Source organism: Aptenodytes forsteri, unplaced genomic scaffold (assembly GCF_000699145.1).
Source record: "Aptenodytes forsteri isolate BGI_AS27 unplaced genomic scaffold, ASM69914v1 Scaffold118, whole genome shotgun sequence".
Taxonomy (NCBI): Eukaryota; Metazoa; Chordata; class Aves; order Sphenisciformes; family Spheniscidae; genus Aptenodytes; species Aptenodytes forsteri.
The window spans coordinates 36,479-39,460 of record NW_008795859.1 but is presented as its reverse complement, the minus strand read 5'-3'; the positions used below and the strand labels follow the sequence as shown (position 1 = coordinate 39,460).

Below are 2,982 nucleotides of genomic sequence, written 5' to 3'. Positions count from 1 at the left end.
CCCCCTGCGCCCCGTCCCCCCCCAGCCAGCCTGTAAATGATTAAGTTCCCGTGGTGACTTTCAGGTAAGCCATGCGTGGCACAGCCCCGGATCAACACCCTGCAATGGTCACGGCCATTGCAGGGTGTTGATCCGGGGCTGTGCCACGCATGGCTTACCTGAAAGTCACCACGGGAACTTAATCATTTACAGGTTGGCTGTAGAGGAACGGAGCACAGGCGTAACAGAATAAACAGGTCTGATTTGCCCTGCCTGCTGCCGTGCATTGGTGGCAGCATGTAGGAAATGCCAGCATCCCAGGAATGGAGGCAGGGCACGGGCAAGTGAGGTGGCAGGCTGTGGCACTCATGCGTGGCACGGGAGGGGCTCACGGGCCACCTTTTCTGCTCTCTCACACAGCTACATCTGGCAGCACATTGAGATTGGCTACGTGCAGGGGATGTGTGACCTGCTAGCCCCTCTCCTGGTCATCCTGGATGACGGTGAGTGGGTAGCTCTGCTCCACTGTCCCCATACCTTTGTGGGAGTGCGTGGGGGGATCTGCTGGGCTGGTGGTGGCCCTTTGCAGTGGGAGGGTCCCGTGCTCGGAGGTGTGGAGCAGCTTGTGGCAGGATCCCGTTTGTCCTTGATGCTGTCTGACTCCCAGGAGCCCAACCTGGGGACAGCATGTACCTTTTGCAGTGTGAGGTGTGTTTCCGAGGCCAGTCCCTGCTGCGCAGCCCTGGCTCTGTGTGTGTGGAGCGGGAAGGGATATTCCTGCTGCGAGTGGATGGCAAGGTGTGGTGACACGGGTGCAGATGCAGCAGTGTCTGTGCAGCGGAGCAGTAACTGTCTCTCTTCCCTGCGCAGAGGCTCTGGCTTTCAGCTGTTTCACGGAGCTTATGAAGAGGATGAATCAGAACTTCCCCCACGGGGGAGCCATGGACACCCACTTTGCCAACATGAGATCTCTGATCCAGGTAGGGGGGTCCTGGCACAGGGTCGGCAGCCTCTCAAACCAGAGGGGGAAAGCTGTTCTTGGGACGGGGGTCTCAGGGGGGCTGAGAGGAGCTTTCAGTGGCAGGAAGCAGGAGGGAGAGCAGGGGGCTGTAAAAAGAGCCTGGGAGTGACACGTGCCAGGATTGCAAAGGAGGGAGAAGCTGGGTGGAAGATGGTGTGGTAGGAGAGCAGTGGGAATGGAGGAAGGCAGGCAGAGGAACAGCTGGTGCCTCTGGTGTGCACTGATGAGTTTCCTTTTGCTTTTCTTGGCAGATTCTGGACTCTGAGCTCTTCGAGCTGATGCACCAGAATGGTGATTACACTCATTTCTACTTCTGCTACCGATGGTTTCTTCTGGACTTCAAGAGAGGTGTGTGCTGGGAGGGAGGCAGTTGAGACCAGCAAATGGGGAGGGAAGGCAAGGTCTGCCATGCTTCCGTGCTTCTCAATACACTCTGCAACTTGAGTTGTCTGAACTTAACTTTTTACCATGTGTTCCTGTTTTGCTTTTCCCTGGTAGATTTGTGGCTGACTTTTCTGTCTAGATACAGAACCTGTTGTTCCAGAGCTGCTGGTGAGCCTCCACTGGGTTTGTGTCCTGAAGCCTGTGCCACCTGCTGCAGGCCAGAATATTTGTCTCTATAGATGACTGACTTATTGCTTCCAATTGGAACAGGTTCCTGTGGGAAGAAACCACCCAGCGTGTCTTCCCAGTGCTGCTGTGAACTCTGTGAGTCAGGATGATTCTAAACCCGTGGCTGGTGTAGTAACTGCTGGGCTTTTTCCTCTGCTAACAGAGCTGGTGTATGATGACGTGTTCGCCGTCTGGGAGACCATCTGGGCAGCTGCACACGTTTCCTCTGCGCACTATGTGCTCTTCATAGCCCTGGCTTTGGTGGAAATGTACCGGGACATAATCTTGGAGAACAACATGGATTTTACAGACATCATCAAGTTTTTCAACGGTACAGCTTGTGTTCTGTTGGGCTGAATTTGTGGCAGCTGCTCAGATGTAGGCAGCACGTGTCTGTCTGACTATAGACAGTCATATCTGGGCTATACTGGTAAATGTTTAAAACAGAGTAGTGTATGGTTGTGCGATGCTGATACTTGGAACATGATGGTAGAGTTGAACTTGACTGCCCTTGAACAGTCAGGCTCTGAGGGGGCCCTGGTGGTGCCTGGGGGAAGCCACCCTGCCATCCTTGGCAACAGCCCACCTTGCCATGCTTGAAGGGAGCTGTGAGCGTAGGTTGTGCTTCCTGCTGGCTGTAATCATCCCGAGATGAGTTGGGTAATGACGGCTCTTCAGAGTCAGGTGTCTCTGCGAGGGATGGTGCTTGGGGACTTGGGCAGGAATTTGCAGCTTCAGCTCCCGCCTGGAGCTCGGCTGCGAAGCAGAGAGCTGTGAGGCTGGGGGGACTCCTCGAGACGCCGGGCTGCGCGGGTCTAGCCTCTTTGTGGGTTCCTTCTGTCTGTGTTCCAGAAATGGCTGAGCGGCACAACACCAAGCAGATCCTGAAGCTGGCTCGGGACCTTGTCTATAAAGTCCAGACTCTGATCGAGAACAAATGAAGGACATGGGGAAGACGAGGCATCCAGACAAAGAGCCGGGACTCCCCTTCAATGCTTCCTCCCCTTCTCCTTTTTCTCGAAGTGCCACACCTGTGGAAATAAGGTAGTTGGACGCATGCCGCTGTCTAAACTGGAAGTACCCTTAGCTCTCCAAGTGCTGTGTTCAGTGTTAGGTCCAGGGGCCCGGCTCAGATCTTCGCAGCCTTCTTCAGTGACTTAACCAAAGATCTGTACAGTTGCATTTTATTGCTAAGGACTTGCTTTGGAAGCAGCACCCAGGCAGTCACTTCCTTGCCTTGCTACAGCAGAAGGGCAGCACGTGTGGTTACCACCACAACTGCCGAGGCAGTTGCCAGCATCCCAGGTCAGAGCTTGGGGTCTGGGAGAGCAGCGCTGCCAGCCCTCCTCGGGGCCGACTCGGGCTCGACA

At 55.1% G+C, this 2,982-nt stretch overlaps 1 protein-coding gene across 1 annotated transcript in view; it reads left to right on the top strand.

Moving 5' to 3' along the window:
- Window positions 1–2,553, top strand: part of SGSM1 (small G protein signaling modulator 1) — a 36,744-nt gene extending 34,191 nt beyond the window's left edge. Inside the window, exons 21-25 of the mRNA XM_019473279.1 lie at window positions 400–482; window positions 850–959; window positions 1,252–1,348; window positions 1,776–1,943; window positions 2,465–2,553. Of these exons, the coding sequence (XP_019328824.1) occupies window positions 400–482; window positions 850–959; window positions 1,252–1,348; window positions 1,776–1,943; window positions 2,465–2,553 (547 nt within the window). The remainder of the gene's footprint in view (window positions 1–399; window positions 483–849; window positions 960–1,251; window positions 1,349–1,775; window positions 1,944–2,464) is intronic.
- Window positions 2,554–2,982: the final 429 nt, after the last annotated feature.